General features: G+C 30.3%; 2 protein-coding genes across 2 annotated transcripts in view; one reads left to right on the forward strand and one right to left on the reverse strand.

Moving 5' to 3' along the window:
• Positions 1-20,794, reverse strand: part of LOC129222049 (myosin heavy chain, muscle-like) — a 57,122-nt gene that overhangs the window by 23,034 nt on the left and 13,294 nt on the right. Inside the window, 13 exon segments of the mRNA XM_054856469.1 lie at positions 380-634; positions 764-845; positions 964-1,100; positions 3,639-3,759; positions 3,998-4,115; positions 5,920-6,007; positions 8,297-8,503; positions 9,295-9,474; positions 12,208-12,378; positions 14,400-14,549; positions 15,246-15,503; positions 18,141-18,244; positions 19,931-20,029. Of these exon segments, the coding sequence (XP_054712444.1) occupies positions 380-634; positions 764-845; positions 964-1,100; positions 3,639-3,759; positions 3,998-4,115; positions 5,920-6,007; positions 8,297-8,503; positions 9,295-9,474; positions 12,208-12,378; positions 14,400-14,549; positions 15,246-15,503; positions 18,141-18,244; positions 19,931-20,029 (1,970 nt within the window).
• Positions 1,003-20,794, forward strand: part of LOC129222050 (uncharacterized) — a 147,409-nt gene continuing 127,617 nt past the window's right edge. Inside the window, exon 1 of the mRNA XM_054856471.1 lies at positions 1,003-1,113. The gene's annotated coding sequence lies outside the window, so the exon portion shown is untranslated. The remainder of the gene's footprint in view (positions 1,114-20,794) is intronic.

A 20,794-nucleotide genomic window follows, 5' to 3' on the forward strand; every position in this document is an offset into this window, starting at 1 on the left:
TTTCATTGATTTTAAAAAATGTGTTCAAAGATGCAGATTTAGTAAGAATTAAATTTTCTGTAGCTTGGTTTTTTAAATTTTAATGTTTTCTGAAGACATATACTCTGAAATTAATAAATAAAAAAAATAAATAAGAAAATGCTCCTTTTGAAAAAAAAAGGATCGCTTTTTTATGTTGCTGCGGTTAAGGACATTGTGCTGTATTACATTGCTGTGATTTTACATAAACCGCAAACTATTAGAAAAATCGGATAGTTTTTCGCACTTCTATTAGTAACTACTTAAATATACAAATTTGTAAAATTTAAAATTGAGCTGACTTTATAGTGATAGTTAACATACCCCAAAGAACCCCAGATGAAATTCATAAAAGGTGTACCTGAAGCTGTCCTTCTAAGTCATTCTTGATTGAAATAGTCTTAGCAAGACGTTCTTCTAAGTCACCAGATCCTGATCTTTCAGATTCCAATTGCAAGAACATGTCATTCTTCTCTTGTAACATCTTAACATTTTGGTGTTCCAAATCTTTCCTCAGTTTCTCTTCTTTTTCCAAGGCTTCTAAAGCTTTCTTAAGTTTCTCCTCCAAAGCTTTGATTTCATCTCCTGCCTTAGCCATAGTAAGCAAGGGTTTGACCTAAAATATTCATAAAGAATGTTTGACATATGAGCGTATTTATCAAATAGAAAACCACTGGTATTAATTTTAGACTTAGCTGTAAAGTTACAGGTTTTTAACTAAAACTAAAAGTGATCTTTGATTTACCTTGATATACAGTTTGTACCATAGCCAGTTGCGAAGCTGGAGGAATTTTCTGAGATTGCGCTGAATGACAAGCAGGGCAACTCTAAAATTATTTTTAAAAAATATATATTAATAAAAAAAAATCTAGTATTACTGATAATAAACGTTATAATGAAATAAATTCTTTGATGAAATATGGAGGATATAATAATGAAACAAACCTTTGTTCCTGTAGCTTCTTGAATTCTCGTTTGCTGAGATACCATCGAACCCAAGCTTGTAACCAGGTGACAATTTTGGCAAGACGGTCATCACGCATTTCTTCCAGACGACCCAAGACTCCAGCACGGAAGAATACCTGTCAATAACAGGTAAGAAATTATTTCAAGCGGAAAGACTGCTGCGAAGGTTAAATTTATGCATAACTTCCACCTTATTCACAAGCAAATATTGCAAAGCTATGCTTGAAATAGAATTTCATTATGCCGTATATAAATTTGGATTTAAAAATAAATGATGGGAGAGGGTGTTACACGGCCGTGCCAAGCCCAAAAGTTGTAACTGTGCTTTTTAGGAAAATTGGGTTATTGTCACTAGGAGTTTTTTCGTAACATGTTTTTATTGTTACGGATCCTCCAATATCTGAGCAAGTCAGACAAGATCAAAAAGGGTTTTGTCTTTAAGAAAATTCAGCATAAGAAAAGGATCTGAATAATGATCTTGCCTAGACAGCCCCATATAATCAATAATATGATCTGCCGAAGTTTGATTATTTTGGCACTTGGTGAAAATGAACTAGGCTACTTCTTGCCTTCGCTTAACGTGAGGCACTCAATCTGTCCACTTGCAAGGCGAGAGAGAGAGAGCAGCCTCTCTTACATACAAGAGATAACGCAGAGCCCGTTCTACTTCCTATGCACAAGTGATAAGTAGGGGGTTCCGATTACATTATTTTATTCTACTACTTTTTGATAGAAGATAATTCAAGATAAGTAAGATGTTTTTGTAACATGTTTTACCTTAATAGAATGTCTTACGGTTAACTTTGAATGAAATATTTTTATGAAAATCTGAAAAGTAGTATCTGATAAAAGTATAAGGAGACGTAAAACTTTAACAAGTAATTTCTCATTTACGGCTCTGCTGCAGATACATTTTTTGTACTTAGCACGGCAGTACATTCCAAGCATGCAGGGAAATATCGAGAAAAATGAAATATATGTCATTCATCTGGAAGGGAGTTAGGTTTCTCTGCACGACCTTCAAATTGTCACCTGTTGCGACAATTTTATTAAAGACTCAAATAGCACTCACTTTAAAGCCGACAAAAGGATCAAAAACCAAAACCAAAAAAAAAAAAAAACTTGAAACCAAACGTACATTCAAAATTTAATTGAGGATTTAGAATAATCCAAAGGCAAAAGCTGATCATTTACTTTTTATCAGTGAAAATTTTGTGTTATTTGCTTTGCCGCAAATATAAAACTAACAACGTAGGCAAGTGCAGTTGCCTTAAAACAGCGAAAAGTTTGCAATTCTGCTATTAAAATTTGCTTAAAGCCAAAGTGAAAAGCAAAATGGCGCTGAAGCTTCCAGAAATGTTTCATTTCGAGCCTTACTGATAACTCACCGTAATGGTGTTCGTCCAAGAAACCGAGTGGGAGGATCATCAACAGAGAGAGAAAGTAATTGGGAATTCATCCGAGGAGGGAGTAGGAGGAATGGGGAAAGGATTGTAGGCATCAGTCAGGAAATAACGGGTTTGGTGAGGTGGTTGTGCTGGAAGAAGGGAATCTATATTTAAACAAAATGGTATTAACATAATTGTAAATTCAATGGCATTGTAACATGTTTCAGTATCTGTACATATAGTAAAATAAGATATTTGTGTTTATTTGTTTGTGGTTCGCGTGCCAGGGAAACGGTAAAACTTAGAAACATGAAATTCAGTATACAGTTTTAGTTTTTGCCGACAAAGTTCACCTCGACTCACGATTTTCAAAAAAATAATTAGAAAGGAAGTTAATTATTGCTTTTGGTGGCTCTTAGTAAAAATAATTTTCGGAATAAAATTTCGCTGCTATGCATTAAAAGCAAAACAATATAAATATTCGTGATTTCAAACAGCGACCTTTCCTTTTCAAGGAATCAGATTTTCATTGCATTGTATTGAAATCATACTTAAGAAACTATTTTGGCTCGGCTTTTTTGCAATACATTGATGAAAAATCTTCAAATGTCGAAGCGTGCATCAGGCTTCAGAAACAGCATGAAATTTATGTTCTAAGACGGTTTAAATTATTTCTGAAGTTCTTACATTTTCGAAGATATTAGTAACGGAGCAGCAAAAAACATGTCAAAGTTTTACACGAATTATTACTGAAATTATAAGCAACTAAAATTAATGTTTTTCGAAATTTAAATTTCCGAATAATTTACATTAATCCGATAACTGTGCGCCCAAGTAGTTTTTCATTCCTCGTTTAATTAAAAAATGTTTAAAAAGCATTGAAAACTTAAAATTTCAAACAATGTTGTTATTAACGTGTGATATAATTTAACAGAATTCCTTTGTAATATAATGAAAAATTAGCTTTAATGAAACTTTGTAAGTTAACATTTGGTTGTTTGGTTAATGGTCAGTTTTTCTTAATGACTTTTTTTTCCCTTCCTGAATCAAATGAATTAAAACTTACTACTGTTTCATTAATGTAAGGTTTTGCAAATGTTTTATATATGTAATGTGTAAATATTAGTTATTCGTTAAAGACTTGTATTTTTCATAAGAATTGTGTTTCTACTTTTAATAACGTACTATTTAATTTACATTACTTCCTTCCAACTAAATTAACATAACTATTGAAAAGGTATAATAATCGTTAAATAAATAAAATACCTTGGTGTTTCCAAGACGGTAATCATTCTTGTCTAGCTGAATTGCTTCCAATACAGCTTCAGCAACCTTCTTGGCATCAACAAAGCCTTTAGGAACAGCGCTAGCAGCTAAGATAGTGTAACTGTAACAAATGAAAGTGTTATTAATATGAAGAAACTTCTATGTTTCCAACCATTTATAAAGCATACCTCTTAATTAATTAGTCATATTAAACTAAACGTTTGTAAAGGTTTGTGAGTTAAAATTAAGACTGAAAATATATTTAATTTCCTAAAACTTTGCCTTATAATTTTCCTTAAGATTATTTTTCTATTATAAACTAGAATGCTATGTTGAGACCTAAAAAATTATAAACCTACCGTTGCTTGAAGTCAGGGTAGATCATCCTGTTGGGGAAACCTTTTCGACAAATACGGATTCCTTCAAGTACACCGTTGCAGGTGAGCTGATGCATTACCAAGCCAGCATCAATTACACCTATAAATGAATTATGTAACACAGACGAATTAGACAATATTACCTCTTTATAAATTAATACCAATATGCGCTTGTATTATTAAAGCAAAGTTAATGCTTGTAATATAAGATTTTACTTCTTATTTAATTATTTATTTTATTTGGAAAATATTTATTAAACGTATTATATTACAGTACATTTTTCAAGGAAAAAGAAAAGAAAAGAAACATATATTTATTGTTAAACTGAATCACATGTTTTGTGTTCCATTTTAAAAGTTCTGTTAAATATTATAAAAATAATTCTATGTTTAACTCATTATATTGATTTTAAATCAAAGAATTCAAATTGAATTGATTAAATATATTTAAGTATAAGTGCAACGAAGTTTTAGTAATTAGAATTGAAAAAGTATGTACATTACCTTTGTATGAAATGCAGGCATTCATTTTATTAAAACAGGCAAAAAGAGCTAACAGGAAAAATCGGGATAAAAGGCATAATTTTCAGGTTGGAAGGTTGTTCAAAGTAACTCAAAGGAAATGGAATATTCTGTGAAAATGTCTATGTTTGTATCTATTGAAACCTATGAAATAATCATCCCATATGTGCCTTTAAACATTCTATTTCTTGTTTAAGTCCCAAAAAGCAAATTACTTCATGAAATAAATTACATTTGCTCGCACAAATTGATCTTTTTCGTAGTCTAATAAGTACTCAAATAATAATAATAATAACAATTATAATTATAACAAAATTTAGTTTATTCAAGAAAAATACGTTCTAACTTTGATTCGTGAAGTTTGGTATACATTATTACTTACCTACATTAATATAAAAATTTAGCACATCAGTACACTGCACGCGGTATAACTTGATTCGGCATATTCTTGTTTATTTGTATTAATTTAAAAATTTAGTGTATTAATGCAATACATCGGTCTAACTTTTATTCGTGAAGTTTGTTACATTTTTGATTACCTGCATTAATATAAAATTTTAGTGCGTTATTGCAATATATACGCTCTAACTTTGATTCGCAAAGTTTGTTACGCATTCTTACTTATCTTCATTAATATAATATTGTAACCCATTTATCCAATACCTACATTCCACATTGATGTGTAAAGTTTGTTACACTTATCTCAATGAATATGAAAATTTAGTTAGATACGTTCTCTAACTTTGTTTCGTAAAGTTTGTTAAATTCTTGCTTATCTGCATTAATAAAACTATTTACTGCATTAATGCAATGCATACCTTCTTTGATTTGAAAAGCTTGTTACATATTCTTGCTTATCTTACCTGGAGATTTAGTCTCGTTAGGAATGATGCATCGGACGAAATGTGGAGCAGTACTACGAAGGGTTGCCATCAGCTTGTTTAACTGCTCCTATTTTTCAATCAAACAAGGAAACACGATTAAAACCCCCCGAAATTGCAAACTACCTAGCAATTTTCCATGTCTTCCTTTCTTAGTGGATACTCCGATACTCCTCAGCTTTCGTTTATTAGGCGAATAAATCCGATCGAAGTCAGGAACGTTCCATTTATTAAAAGGATTAAATGATAAGTGATAAGGAGAGGAAGAGATTCACAAAAACAGCAAATGAATACAACAGGAAGACAAGGAAATGACATAATACAGAAGATTATGTGATTTGGGAATTTGACAGGGCAAGTGTATGTCAGGTGTTTATTGTTGGATAGCTGAAGTGAAAGGTTCGGGGAAAATAAGGATCATTCATCATAATAAGGATCGTCATAAGGAGCAAAATAATCATTGTCCATTCCTGGGGGTTGGGATCTTATATCTGAATTTACCTGGCTGTTTCATCTCGTTGGGGATAATACAACGTACAAAATGTGGTTGTGTGCTGTGCAAGCTGGCCATCAATCTATTTAGCTGTTCCTGTAGTTAGAAAAGCAAAGCAGAACAATTTAAACTATGCATTGTTGACATTAAAAAAAACCTTGTTACAAGAGTAAAAAGCAACACAAAAGCAATTAATGTACACTAAAGTAGCTTAAAGAGAAGAATAAAATTTTATTTTAACGTTTTCATATGACTTTTTAAAAGCAAGCAAAAAAGTTCAGTTTTTTTTTTTTTTCAAGTTTAAATTTTTGCACCAATTGTATATTCTGTTCACCAAAAAGATAAACCAAAAATAAAATGGGTTGCCACTTTTGGGGCTTTTCTCTGAAATAAAAAAAAGTAAACCAATTATCGGGGTCTGCTTGGAGCCAATTTGTAGTGTTCACACCAAACATGTGATTGATGCCGTCAAATGGCATATTTTTTCTAGTTACATTTAGTTCATCTTTCTCGTGAACGCAGTATAGGTAACTGAATGAAAATTTTATTCTTTTCTACACAAAGCAGCTAAAGCAATAAAAGCTATGCAATAAATTAGCTTAGCTTATCTGTTTCAGCGTTTATACACTTAATATACGCGATCATATTTGTTAGTGAGTTGCAAAAATGATAAAACAAAGCTTAACTATAAATAAACAGTTTTCTGCTGCAAAAAGTCAAAACAAAAAGTGTGTAAAAAACACTCGTAATAAAAATGGAAATAAAATGCAAATAAAAGCACTAGCTATTGTTAGACAAAACATATAAAAATAACTATGGCTAAAACTGCAATTGCTTCAAATTCTTTTTCAAAACAAAAGAAAATTTTGCTAAAACAATTCTAAGGCAATCTAATGCAAAAAAGCAGCTAAAAATGTAGTTAGTTTCCGTTGTCTTACTATGTCGTACTTATCAAATTCCACATCGTTTTCTATTAATATAAATACCGCTAAAATGACAGAAGATGCTATCATTTATCGATGATACATAAAATTAAATGTTCAAAAACGTGACATTTACAAAAACAGTAAAATTAAATAACTTTCAAAATGTTTAGAAACATATGTAAACACTGTACGGCAGTTTTTTAAATACAAATTCATAATATCAAAAGTTGTAAAATAATTATAAACACAGGAGTATGTAAAATTAAATTATAATTGAAATTAAAGAATCGTTCAGCATGAAATATTTCAAAAACCAATCTCGTTACACTGTTAAAATTTGGATTAAGTCAAACGAACTTATGACGAAATGCTTTATGCATCATCAGTATCTCGTCAAGGAAAGCGCAAACGAATTAGTTTTGTCTTCAAAGCTTGATTAAAGCAATCTGTATCATCAAAATCAATCTCTAAATTTGGAATAATTTTAGAAGCAAATATATATATATATATATATAAACATGTATATATATATATATATATATATATATATATATATATATATATATATATATATAAACATGTATATATATATATATATACATGTTTTAACTTTCCTTTTTCCCAAATTTTTAACAGTGTACTGTCAAAACACTACAAAATTAGTTAATGAAGCCGTTTACTGCTTAAAAGAGAATTTCTTTTTTGTCAAAGTTGGTATCAAATAAATATTACTAATTTCAAGCTTGATAAGTCATGAAAACTTTTTTTAAAACTTTCTGTAAACAGCAAACGTTAATTCAAATCAGAAATTGACTTATGCGGTAATGCATAGAAAAAAGAGCCGATCAACTTTTTTGTTCGGGAGATTTCTTTTCTGTTTTAGGTATTTCACTTTTAAGCACATAATCTAATTATTATTTATATTTATAGGAAAAAGACGCAAATCATGAGCTTAAATCATTATAAAAGTAATAATTTACGTCAATTTTTTTTAAATAAAATCAAACCGTTCTTATTTTTCTATTCTATATAAGTAAATAAGGCCTAAAATGAAACTTGTACCTTATTAATACCGTCAACATGAACAAATTTGTAAGTGGTGTATCTTTTCCGGTTTCTGAAAATGATGATATTCGTCGTTCTACTAAAGTTCCAAAACCAACTAATATATGCGGTAGTGTTTTCTTTGCACAAAGAAACACCACCGGCTATTAGTTGGCTTGGAACTTTGTAAGGAGGTTTTGGAACGCCGAATATCATCGTTTAAAAAAACCCAGCAAAGATGTTCCACTTAGCAAAGTTGTGCCGCTTGATGGTAAGAAAAAAAAATGTTGTTACGGCAATAGTACCAAGTCCAAACCTTTCAGAAATCTGTTATCAGATAAAATCTTTAGAATATAAGAAAGTAGAAAAGAAGAAAAGAAATAGAAAAGGCATTTTATAATTATAAGTTTCTTACCCTGTAAAGACCAGAGACAGTCTGGAAACCAGAACCCTTCTTCCTGCCACCACCACCACTCTTGGACTTATCGTCACCACCAAGACCGGGATGATCTTCAAAGATCTCAGTCAAAAGTTTGTTAGAGCCCTTCTTGAACTGATCGACGACAGTGTCATTGACTGGATCCTTGTTCTTCTCAAGCCATCCACTTATGTTGTAGGGTACCTGTTTTGAAAATGTTATGTGTTAGATTGATAAAGAGATAGATAGTTGAAAACAAAACTTAATGCGTTTTTCTTTGTTTTATGAGCTTGTCAGGTAAATTGAAAAGCGGTACTGCGGATTTGCTAGATCCTTTTCACTTGACCCTTAATTCTTTCCGTGATGACTACCGTCATTGACTTTTTACTCAATAGTTTTTTTTTCCCAATTGTTTACTTTTATCCTTTTAGTGCCGTTCTAACTTTTTGCGCTCTTTTACTTTTTTAATCTCTTGCCTTACTTACTGCAGTTATTTACAACTGTCTTCCCTTTTATTCAATCAATCGATCTGTAATTTTCGTCAGTGTTAAGTCCACGATAAAATTAATTTGCAAACAAATCTTTAAAAAGAAAATAACAATAATAAATAAAAGGGGGAGGCATATTTGCCATGTGTAGTAAAATATTAATGCAAAAAATAGAAAAAACGACATTTTGAAACGTTTCTCGTCTTATTAATATTTTCTTTCCCAATAAGTGGTTATTCATTCCGTCTAAAACTATTTTTTCCAGTACTCCTTTTCAAAGCAAATTATAAAAAATTTAAACTAGCGCTATCTAAAGAGCAAGCTTAGTAATTAAGTAATATGTTTTCAAAACTAAATATGTGCGTAAGCATTGCAGCTAAAGGTTTTTGCTTGCAAAATTCTTAATACATTTTTACTAATGAAAATTCTTGCGAATAAAAACTCAAATTCTATTAATAAGTGAAAGGTCATTAGTATTTTACAATACCTTGTCTATAAGATACTTACAGTGCCGGCATAATGAGCAATAGCGAAGTGAGCTTCTTGTTGGCCTGGCTTGGGTGGTTTGGGTTTCACGAAGTTGGGTGATTTTCCTAAGTGATTGGAATTCAACTTATCCTGGAAGGTCTTGTCGGTAGCTTTAGGGAACATACTTTCCTCTTCAAGGATGGACAAAATACCCAGAGGCTGAATGCAGAGCGTAAAAATGCTTTAAAAATTGCTTTCACTGTTTGTTTAATATCAGTTTTTAAAAAGCATACAAAATATAGTACACTAGTCGTACGAAAAATAAAAGTTTAATTAAATGTTTTGATAGTGCTATTAAACTTCCCAAAAAAAAAAAAAAAAGGAAAAAAAAAAAGATTTAAATCTGTTTTATACTATTGAAAATATTTGTCGAATACTGCAAATCAAAATATAACTTATCATTTAATAAAAAGAAAGAAAAATACTTCAACAAAAAATAGTTATATAAATTGCACTAGAATATTTTAAAGTATTTTAAAATGTTACTAAATTAGCTTATGAATGTGTGTGTGTGTGTGCTTAAAAAAATGTTTTCAATGTCTATATCACATCAGTTTTTAAAAACGCATGCACTAATCGCATGAAAGAAATAGTTCAATTAAATAATTTGGTAGTGCTACTAAACTTAAAAAAACAAGAAAGGTTGGATATAAATCTGTTTTCCTGTTTTTCGCCTGCTCAAATAAAAATAAAGGTTAACATTTTAAAGAACAAGAAAAAAAAACAAGAAAAAATGGTTACATAAATTAGACTAGAATATTATAAAGTAATTAAAGAATAATTAAAAATTAGCATGTGAAATACAATAGAAATTCTAAAGCAAAGTGTTGATGCTCAATTTAGTGGAAAACATATTAGCCAAGAATGATAGATAGAATTAAGTTTCGAGTCATTCCACGTCAACTAACCTAATTTTTCAAATCGTCCCCCCCCCCCCCCATTGGCATATGTACACCTCTATAAAATTGGATGAATTTTATAGAGGTGTACATATGCCTTTGAAACTAACCTATGCAAATTTTCAGCTTCGGGGATCAAAAACCTGATGATGTAGGATCTCTCAAAAAAGTGATCCAAAAAGACTTATCAGCTTTTTGTGGTAAACTTCCATGTAGACTAAGCTTGGTGTGACTAATGTGGTAGACTAAGCTTGAAGAAAAAATTTTCCCATTGGAAGCCTGAAGTTTTGGGGCTTAAAGTACGTTTTGCTGTTAATACATTCAAGTATTTTTGTGAGCTTGAGCTTATTGGATTTTGTGTAGCTCGCATGTAAACTTTTGAAAATACGCGGTGGGGGAAATTTCTCCTGGATTTTAGGTTGTTATAAAATCGGAACAAAAATAATTCACTGGCTCATACTTCGTGATCCTATTGTCAAAATATTGCATCCAACGGGTTACAGTTGCAAAGCTTAAATACTTATTTTCTAAAAGATATTGTCATCCAAAGTGGACATCAAAATCGTTGAAGTGAAATATAGCCTATTTTCAAAGCACTGAGTAGCTCAACTTGTCACCTTGCATCTGCTTTTCGTTAATACCATTAGAAATAACAGATTTTTTCCTATCAAAATAAGTTTTTTTTTCTTCCGATGACGTTCTTTCAGATAAGGATAAAAAATTATCTCGAAATTCTGTCTGTCATAACGAATTACCATGTATGGGATGACTCTTTCCGTAAAAGAAATACATATCATGTTAAAAAGAACAAGTTACATTTAAAGTTTGGGGAGTTTTGAGTAAGCGGTTAGTAAATCAAAGCTGTACAAAAGCAGCTTAATCTAAGTACTATACTGAATTCTTTCAAAAGATGGCTAAAAAGCTAATTGAATAAGCAAAAATCAGTAGGTTCATGCTGTTTACCTTCTCAATCAGTTCAATGCAAGCTGCGAGATCGAGTCCAAAATCAATGAAGACCCAATCAATACCTTCTCTCTTGTACTCTTCTTGTTCCAGTACAAACATGTGATGGTTGAAGAACTGCTGCAGTTTTTCATTGGTGAAGTTGATGCAAAGTTGTTCAAAACCATTGAACTGTAAAAAGTGCGGCGAAACAAGGGAGAGGAGGAAAAAAGCAAAAGCTAATTTAATATGTATAATATTAGTGTTAGTGCAAGTAACCTCATACTTCGTACTCTGATTAAGTGGATACGCTTCTTTTAGGGATCAACCTTTTCAAACACTGAATATTAAATTCATTTTAAGGGATAAATATCATTAAATGCATTTTTAGAACACGTTCTGGTGGTGCTATAATCATGTTACATACTCTCCAGCTGCTACGGAATTTCCATTGTTGCTTCGGAAATTATTCAAATTGAAATTTAAAACACATAAATGTTTAAAATAACTTTTAAATAAGGGCACTAAAAGGATTTGATATTGTACGATATCCATTTTTGTAAAAGGTTTTTTAAGATGCCGGTCGTGTTATGTTATGCCGGAGTTAAGTTATGTATGACTGGGTAGCCAATGTTGGAGGGTACCAAATTTGGAAGAGGAAAATTGCTGATGCATTTTATGTGAATTTACAGTATTTATGTGTCGAACAGTATTTATGGAAATGAACGAAACATCTTGCAATACGAATAACATTTTAGAATGGAAAATATGTAGTACATTTTCATCTCAACAACCATTTGTATCACGAAAATAAAAACATTTGCGGAGCAGTATCAATCAGAGCGGTAAAAAATAATCTCACGAAATCAGAGTATAAAATATAAGGTTTGAAAGCAAATTGATAAATGAGTATTCGTAGGCAAAGCTTTTTGCGGATTCGTCTTTCACGTAAGCTGTCATTCATTGCAAAAGCGTTGGCGAATGTGCAGTGTTGGCTTTTTGCGGCAGCGATTCATGCCTGCAATTTTTCTTTCGATAATTATCTGTTTACCTTCTCGATTAACTCAATACATGCCGCAAGATCAAGTCCGAAGTCAATGAACACCCACTCGATACCTTCGCGAGTGTACTCTTCTTGTTCCAGCACGAACATGTGGTGGTTGAAAAACTGTTGCAGTTTCTCGTTAGTAAAGTTGATGCACAGTTGCTCGAAACCATTGAACTGGGAAGTGGAAAGGAAAAGGCAGAAAGAAAGAGAGAGGAAAGTGTACATGAAATAGAAAAGGAAGAAAATTGAAAGAAACACACATACATATATAGAAACAGGTAACCGAGGATCTATATGTAGTACAGACTGACATATACACATTACGAGAGTTCTGTTTCTAAAAATTAGAAAATGTCCTTATTAAACACTTAATCATTAAATTCTACAAAATATTTAGTTCTGTTAAAGATAAAAGTTTTGCTTTTAAATAATTAACGTTTTAATCTCAGGTAATTACTATCATTAATGCAAGCAAAATTATTTTCTTCTAAAAAAACTAACTTTTCTTATTATTATTTAAGATGCATTTTTCGTAGGCAAAGTAAATTTAGAATTATTTTTTTAAGAATTAGTTCCTTAGTTTCTGAAATATTGAGGTAACATAAAGTACAGATAGGAAGATTTTTAGGTAAAGAAATACAGTACAAATACATTACAAGTAGGAAGTAGTAGAAAATATTAACAGTACAAGAAACTGCTAAATGCGTAGTTCAATCTAAAAAGGTTAGAACTATTTTTTAAAACAGCCAGTTTCTCAGTTTCTAAAATGTTGAGGTGACATAAAAGACACATAGAAAAAAATTTAGGTTAAGAAATACAGTACAATTAAATTACAATTGGGAAGTAGTAGAAAGTATTAACATTACAAGAAACAGCTAAATGTGTAGTTAAATTTTAAAAAAGTTTAGAAATATTTTAAAAACAGCTAATTTATCAATTTCTGAAACATTAAGGTGACATAAAGGACAGATAGAAAGATTTTTAGGTAAAGAAATACAGTTAACTAATTGTTAATAAATTACAATTGGGAAGTAGTAGAAAGTATTAGTTAACATTACAAGAAACTGCTGCTAAATGTGCAATTCAATTTGAAAAGTTTAGAACTGTTTTTAAAACAGCTAGTTTCTTAGTTTCTTTATAGGTGACATATAAAGGATAGAGAGAAAGCTTTTTTTGGTGAAGAAAAATAGTACAAATGGAATTAAAATATGGAAAAGGTTGACAGTATTACAGACAAGAAACTGCTAAATGTGTAATTTTATTTTGCGAAACAGCTTGAAAGAGTACTTGTATTTTTCAACGTTATTAGTTTTGAGGGGAAAAAAAGTCACGACTCTAAAGTAATCAACGATTTAAAAACATTATTTTCAAATAATACTCATAAGTTTAAGTTTTTGCTTATTAGGTTCAAGTATAGAACATAACTACATGGTTTATTTTTACCTTTAAATTTCTCAAAGAATTTAACCAGTCCTAAACGAAATAAGAAATAAACTATTTTAATGTTTATTATTCATTGCTGAATTCAAGTTAATCAAAAATAAAAGTTATTATTTTTTCGTAATTGGTGGTATTTTTAGTAATAGCATTGAACATAGTTCAAAGTATGAGCAATGCATGGCTTTTTGTTTTGGTGTATCGAGCTTTAATTTCCTCTAATAGTTTTTTTTTCAATCCTATTGATTTCCATTTATTCAAGAGTGTATTGTCTTTCTTTTTTTTACTATATTTATTTATTTGTGAGTTATCTACAAATTATAAAATATTAAGAAAAAATACTTAGGTAGATTTATTGGGGTTATATTATGTGTAGACGGGTTTATGTTCTTTCAACATAACTGAAGTAATAGATTTTTCTTGAAGATTCAATCTAAGAAGGTTACATTTTTTGCCTTTACCTCTATATTGAATCATGTCAAATGTTATGTCTCTACTTTAAATATTTCCGTTTGGTTAGCTAGAAATTAGTCAAAATATTGAAAAATATTTTATGGATCATTTAATGCATACAATACAATAAACATCATTCGTTGTTTTACCTTCTCAGTTGATGAATTGTGTTTCGATTTTGTTAGTTTTGATCTAACTTTAAACATTATAATTACGTGGAATATGTTACTTGAAATGAAAATAGAAAAGTAAAGAACTTGACTCGTGGAAAAAATTTTTTTTTCCCATTTTTGCGCTATACTTACGTCAAAGATTTCAAATCCGGCAATATCCAATACACCAATGAAATATTGCCTTTTCTGCTGAGTGTCCAAAGTCTCGTTCAACTTCTTTACCAACCACTTGAAAGTCCTGTCAAACAATGCTTTTGCCAAGGCACCCAAAGAGTACAATACCTATTGGGTAAAGAATTATTTTCTCTTAGACACAGCATAAATGATATAAAGTTTTAGAGTAATTAAATCTACTGGTTGTGTTGGCTTAAAAGTGGTTTGAACCAGAGGTCTTCAACCTGGGTTCCGCGGAGTCCTAGGGTTCCGAGGGGATTCACTGGTATACCGCAAGTGATTACTATTGGTCAAATGAAGGAGCCAATATTTTATCAAAATTTTAATTTTAGAGGATCGAATTCTTAAAGGCAGTTTGCTTGTAAAAATAAATATTTTACAGGTAAAATAAAATTATTATAAAAGTAAAAATACTACGCAATTAAAAGCAATCACAACCAAGCCAGTAAAAAAATTATTTTCCTTAATTTGTTTAAATTTAAATTATTATTGCGTTTTCGTTAAATTTTCACGGAATATATTTTAGAAAAATACCATTAGTTTCCTCACTATTGATTATCCTTTTAAGGTGTTTTTTAGTGATAAAATGAAGATTCAATAAAAAGTTTGTGGGATACAGCTTTGTTATACAATTTTTTCTGCTCTTTGATTAAAAGGTTCCTTCAAGAAAATTGTAAATTTCCCCCAAAGTGGTCGAATACCCTTGGTTTAAGCATTTTTTGCAGGTCTTGATTTTATTGTTTTTATAAAATGACAGCGAATTTTAAAAGTCTCAAAAAAAAAAAAAAAAAAAAAAAGCCATACCTGTTGAGCGCCTTGACCTTTGGTTACCATCTCGTTACCGACTTTGATCTTTGGCTTGCACAAGTTTTTGTACAGATCAGCTGCGTTGGTACCCAACAAGTGGGCAATCTTTTCACCCTCCTCTGTACCATCAGGCTCAGCCTGCTCTTCTCGGGGCCTCTGCTTAAACTTCATTTCACCAAAGTGCATGCAAGCGGCAGTAATTTTGTAAATTTCATCTTTGTAAGACTGACTGAAACCCAAGATATCGAAAGCAGTCTGGAAAATGCGTGATAAAATTTATTAGTCATTAAGAATTTCATTATTTTCTAAACATCTATTTATCTAAACTTAACATAATCGCATCTTTCAAACGTACTAATCCTTCTCTTATTGTACTTAAAAAACTTCGCTTCCACCATCGAAAATTTGAACCTAAATTTATTGGGTTATTCATACGAGTCGTGGACACATTAAAATAAGATTTAAGCATAGTATAACCCAATAAAACGAAGTTACTTACAATATTTTCTAAAAATCTGTTGCTTGAAATACTTCGCCTCTACCATCGAAAATTTTATCTTAAATTAAACGGTTTGTTCATAGTAAACAGATTGTAACCCGATAAAATAAAGTTATTAGAAATATCATTATAGTTATTTTTGCATTACTTAATTCTACACATATTGCATTTAAGCTTTCAGGAAACATGTATTTTACGATATTTAATTATTTATCAGTCATTAAATAAAAGATCTATTCTTGTGAAGAATTTCAGCAAAAATGCCTTGAACTTTTAAGTGTTGAAAAATAATATTGAATCTTTACGTGACTACTCTTTAAACACTAGTCATTTTGGCATTTGAATAAACATTTATAAAACTTTAAATTCTCTTGCCAAAGTTTTTTTTTATAACGATCTAAACAAGATTATCCCACACAAGAAAAAGCTTTACAAACACTGTAGTGATAACTTACGTATGTATTTTACTAAAAAGAATAATAAGTAATATTTTGTAAGAGACATAAGAAACAGTTTTAGCATGCAAAGTAGAGAATAGATAGCACTGAATAGCTTCGTATAGATTAGAGAATAAAGGAGTTCATGTGAAGAATATTTTAAAACATAATGAATATTATTCATATTCATTCTTTTACAGAAATAATCTCATTAAAAGCACCATGCAACAGCCAAAGAAAAGTAGTTGAAGGATAAATTAAAATAGTGAAATAATCATTTTTTCTTACTGTTAGTAAAAATGCATGCAAATGATTGATGAACGATGAAAGAAAGATTGATAGGGAGGGATGGAACATATAAAAGTAAAAGTTTTTTTTTTTTTGAGGTCAAAAAGGAAGCTTTTAAAAAAAAAAAGAGCCGAGCAAAGCTTTACTAATAAAAAGCTGTGTTCTAAGGATGCAAAACTCATAATTAAAAAGCTACAAAAGAGCACCGCTAAAAGCTAAAAAAAAAGCACTTCTAAAAAGCAAAAAAGCACCGCTAAAAAGCAAAAAAGCCGCTAAAATAATGAAGTTTTTCTAAAATTGCAAAAAGCAAAATTAAAGGCTCAAAGAGCCCTAATCGCAAAAGCAAAAACTCATAAAATAGCTATGATTGTAAAGACTTCCTTTATAATATATCTTTCGTTGTTTAATATTAATCTTCTTTTAAAACAGAAAAATCTAGAAGATAGTATATTATTTTAGACATTTTGATAGAGTCAACTTCAAGTTATAATGTATATAAAGCTTTAATAGGTAGTTTGTTTACTTCAACATTATTTACACGTAATTAAAAAAGAAAGATCGACTTATTTTGAATTAGTTTGACTGAGTTTATCGGAGCCACAAATTTAGTGCGCTAACTGCACTAAGTAATGTCTATTATGAATATACTTTCAACTTCAAAAGCTCCTTGGAGAAAAAAAAAAATTCTATGTTTTTTAATAAATTGATGTAAATAGAAATGCGAAAATTTTCAGTTTACGAAGGCAGTCCTTATACTTACTTTATATCATAGCTATAAGCAGTATCAAACGGCTAAAGCGGGTGACTCATTGTTGCATTTTTACTTTATGCAGTTCAATTGAATACAATAAGCGTATGCATTAACTTACTTCATAAAAATTTTCCTCATATTAAATTTTTATGAAACGTGAGAAATTATTAATTTCCCACGTTTTTTGTCCCTAAGAGACGTTTCCATTGACCAAAAAGTCGGCTCATCACAGGTCTGGTAAGAAAAACCCCCATGCAGGGAAAATTCTCACCGAAACTTTGTAATCGTGAATTCCTTTGAGCCTTTGTAAACGCGCTCTAAAAATGCATCAATGAGTGTAGCATAAGCGAACATGCAAGCGTCTAGCTCAAAACGCCCTTCTTTTTTAATACTCACATCCGTATCTCTCATTTCCTGAGCGTCATCCACGCCAGGGATTTCTACCTTACCCTGAGATACGAAATGGTATTCGTAGATATCATCAGACAAAAGACAGATTTCTGAATAGGAAAAAAAAACAGACGATCAGTGTTTATTACTATGCTAAACCTTTTTCTTTCTTTCACATTGGCCGGCAATATTGCTGTAACTACTGCCATCGTTTTGTAAACTGCTGGCCTGAATCCTTACTTGCGTGTAACGTTCGCAAAATGATTTGCAAAAAAGTTAAAAACTACTACTTGGAAGCCCAATTTGAGCAAACACAGTTTGTAGAAGTGATGTTCTGTTGCGACTTATCTTGTTATCGATCGTAAAAAACAGTATCGAAAATGTACATCGTACAGTTGTCGTATTGGATAAGAAATGATTAATTAGTGAGAGAAGAACAGAAAGAGGAGTTTGAGAAATTAAGAAAGTATGGACGCATTCCTGAGGGCTAGTTATTGACTGCTATTCCTCTTTGCCCGTATACTTACATCAGTAAGTCTCATTTCTTCAGCGTCATCAACATTGGGAATTTCAATTTTACCTTGCGACACAAAGTGGTAGTCATAGATATCGTCGGATAAAAGACAATTCTCTGAGAGGAAAGACATACATTAATTCTTTAAAATAAATTATGCAATGTTGTGAAAAATATTTGAAGCCGAGAAAGCTTAAATTATTTCTTTATTTTACATAAATTAAAAGAACTTCATTTAAACACTTTGCTTGTTAACCAAATTTTTAAAAAAGAAAAGGTTTTCGTATCATTTTCTTTGACTTCATTCCTAATTTTGCAATTCTTTTTAGTGATTTTATATTGCAAATATTAAAAACTTTATTTCACGCAAATAATTAATTAAATTGCTGAAATGTTTTTTCCATATTTGACTTAACTGCTCACCAAAAGTTTTACTTTTGGTGAGCAGTTTTACAAAATTCTGACATAACATCTAGAGGCATTGTTTTCGATGACTTTTGGGAAATGAGTTCTTGAATGCCTGAAAGTAAAATGTCATTAGACGATGCTCATGCTTGGTTTGTGGAGCTGTGTATTGAAAATTTTCTAATGAAATTTTTAAATAAATACTTATTTTATAAATTTAATTTTTTAGTTATTTTTAAATTAGTAGTTTTAATTTATGAATTTTTTGAAGCGTCAAAAAACTTTTTCTTTTATGTAACTTCATTCTAATAACGACAAAATATATTTTTTTTTTATTTTGAACTCCAAAAGATTCCAAAACACTTTGATTGCAATTTTTATTTAATATTTGCGTTTTTAATCGTGATCATGTGTGCCCCAGGCTTGCTCGCATGTACTCAACTATAGAGGCACATATGAGCAATTGAGGTCATTTTTTTTAATGCCATAAAGTAAAAAAATATATATTTTTTTTAATCTCAAAAAATTCCATGACACAAGGAAGGACAATTCAATCATGGGAACAATTTTGCGCTGAGAAATTGATAATACTTTTTGAAAATTGAAGAAATAATAAAAAAGTTTGCATGTGCCCCCCTTTCCTTTTTCATTTGTACAAGTGTATATCAAACATAAAAAAAAATGATGCAAGTAAAATTTTATCATAAAAATTCAAAATATTTTGTAATTTTTTATTGTTAGGAAAAGATTTTCTGATTTTTAAAAATCTTCCATTTACAGTACAGTAACTGCCGCAAATTCTCTTTTAAACTCGAGACTTCTATCTACTGAAAAATCATACTATACTTCATCAATTATATGTTGTTGCAGTTTTAACATTTTGTTAACAATTTCAGCATACAGAATTTTTAGCTAGCATAGTTGTAAACATGTTTAGAAACAAGAAATAAACTTTACTGGCTCGAGGCTGTTGACAAATTATATTTACTTAAAGGGGCATCCAATAGAAATATTTTAATGAGGGAAAAGAAAAATTCTAAGATTAGGAAGAAAAAAAAAATTAACTAGTAAGAACAGACTTTGCAAGAACTTGGATTTTTATTTGTGAAAATAACTTAAAGTTTATAAATTGAGTCCAATTAAAGTGACTAATATTATTTACATTAAAACCTCGGAACACAACTAAATGAAAATGTATTCAAACAATCGAAAAACTCAGTTGTGAACAGTAAGTTTTGCTGAATTTTTGTCTTCGTGAATAATTAAAATTCGGTAATGTTAAATACTTACTCTAAAACTTTCCTTATACTATTAGATATAAAGAAATACAGTCATGAAATGACATTTATTTGTTTTAATACTAAGACTATCTAGAAATGTAGCGTTGAAAAAATATACCTTTGAGATTGGGAACACCGCCTGACATCATTTGGTAGAAAATATGGTAAGAACGCTCAAGGGTTTGCTGGGAGATCACACGAGCTTTTTCCAATAGATCTGTAATGGCCAGATGTCAAAGCATTAAATGATGTCGAGACATTGATAAAAATATTTTCATTTATTTTCATTGGTATCTGCAAGTCCTTACGTCCCTATATTAAGCAGTTTGGTAAAAAATAGATGACAAGTAGCACAACTGCAATACTTACCACCCAATTTACGACGAGTTTTCAATTACTAATGTTCATCAATTATTACAGTAATTTTGAAATTTCTAATAATTTCAGTCTTTTTATGTTAGATATGGATTAACTTCTGACATGATTTCTTAATAAATTAATTTCATTGAAATTAATTTTTCTTAGCGGAAATAACAGATTGATTTTAATTATTTTCCTGAAAACTTTTCAGCTCAATTTGTAAAAGCTTTGATTCAAATTTATTTCAACGCATCAATATTTTCTTGACATTCTTTTTATTACGTTAAGCTATATTTCCAATTAATGCATTATTTTGCAACTGTAGTCTAAAAAATTGTCATATGTTTCTGTCAGCTATATTCCCCATTAATGCAATGCTTTACAACTGTAGTCGAAAAATTGTCTTATGTTTTTGTCAGCAATATTTCCCATCAATGAAATGCTCTACGAATGCAGTTGAAAAATCGTCTTATGTTTCTGTTAATTTTATTGGTGTGTATTTGTCTTTTATTTGTTTACAACCAAAAATTTGCTTTTAGTTAACTAATAATTTTAGAAAACTATTCGAACTAAAAATAATTATGAATTATCATAAAGTTAAAGTAAAGCGTTTAAGAGTAAA

The sequence above is a fragment of the Uloborus diversus genome, chromosome 5 (assembly GCF_026930045.1).
Source record: "Uloborus diversus isolate 005 chromosome 5, Udiv.v.3.1, whole genome shotgun sequence".
Taxonomy (NCBI): domain Eukaryota; kingdom Metazoa; phylum Arthropoda; class Arachnida; order Araneae; family Uloboridae; genus Uloborus; species Uloborus diversus.